Below are 1,137 nucleotides of genomic sequence, written 5' to 3'. Positions count from 1 at the left end.
CCATGGTCACATTTAGATATCAAATATTCTAAAATTCAATGCAATTAAATCTGAAGTTAATTTTACCCAGTTATTCTCAGAATATAGCAGTTTGATAGTGTAATTGTGTTATTTTACTGCTTCTGTGATTCTAGGAATCTGAGCAAGATTACGTACCTTTTCTGGGGTTTAGGTTCACTCATCTGTAAAACAAAAGAGAGAGTCAGGTTCATTTTTATTATTTAAAATTAATTTTGCATCTTTATAGTTTTTACAGTTGATAAATGTTCCATTATTGGTTCAAAACATCAGTAGTATGTTTCAAACATACAATTATTTATAGTATTTTTCAATAATGTTGTAAAGATTGTGATGCATAAAAGATGTAAAACTTTGTCACACTGAAATATGAATCCCACAAATATATATTTATATGACCTTTTGATACTGTGCGGGTCACTATCAAGGTTGTTGCATGCTATTTATAATGAAATGAAACATTTAAATTTATATAAAGCTTTAAAACATATACTTACTATTTCTGTAAATCGGTAGTCTTCAACACCACGAAAGCAACACAGCAGTCCTTATCTTACATATTGCCAGAAGATGCTCTTATATAGGGCTCTTAAACTACATTGCAAGTCCAGACATCTTTCTGAGGGTGAGGCTGTGAATGATGAATGACTCAATCATTCAGTGACACCAGGAAAAGTATGATATTTCCTTAACCCCACGTCATGCACCTCACCTAGTTACTGTGGCAGGAAACAGGTTGTTCCATTGTCTTTTACAGTAAGAACAGGAAACATGTTCTGCTTATTACCAGCAGAACATGTAGTATATTGTTGCATAAGGAATTAGGTTTCCATCATAAAATTAAGATTTTATCCTTGATTACATACATTGTCGTTTATGGTGTGCCAGGGTTTTGATTTCAAATGACAGATTTCAGCTTTTCAGGTAATGCCTTGAGAGATAAAATGTGAACCTTGACTGCAGTGAAAGTTGCTTGGGATAAAAGCATTTGCCAAAAAAAAAAAAGCAATGTAGTAAATGTAGAGTTGGTCAAGTCAAGTCAAGTCAAGTCACCTTTATTTATATACCGCCTTTAACAATACAGAATTGTGACAAGGCGGCTGTACAGTATTAAATAGG

The 1,137-nt window shown here is 32.9% G+C and overlaps 1 protein-coding gene across 1 annotated transcript in view; it reads right to left on the bottom strand.

Moving 5' to 3' along the window:
- The window catches only part of LOC127160695 (cytosolic phospholipase A2 gamma), a 45,983-nt gene extending 45,329 nt beyond the window's left edge, over positions 1–654 (bottom strand). The window contains exons 1-2 of the mRNA XM_051103345.1: positions 516–654; positions 157–182 (exon numbers count right to left, since the gene is read on the bottom strand). Coding sequence (XP_050959302.1) covers positions 157–182 — 26 coding nt within the window. The 5' untranslated portion in view covers positions 516–654. The remainder of the gene's footprint in view (positions 1–156; positions 183–515) is intronic.
- Between the last annotated feature and the right edge of the window lie 483 nt (positions 655–1,137).

This window comes from Labeo rohita, unplaced genomic scaffold (genome assembly GCF_022985175.1).
Source record: "Labeo rohita strain BAU-BD-2019 unplaced genomic scaffold, IGBB_LRoh.1.0 scaffold_432, whole genome shotgun sequence".
Taxonomy (NCBI): domain Eukaryota; kingdom Metazoa; phylum Chordata; class Actinopteri; order Cypriniformes; family Cyprinidae; genus Labeo; species Labeo rohita.
Note: the sequence above shows the minus strand (reverse complement) of the source record. Positions and strands in the feature narration are given on the sequence as shown.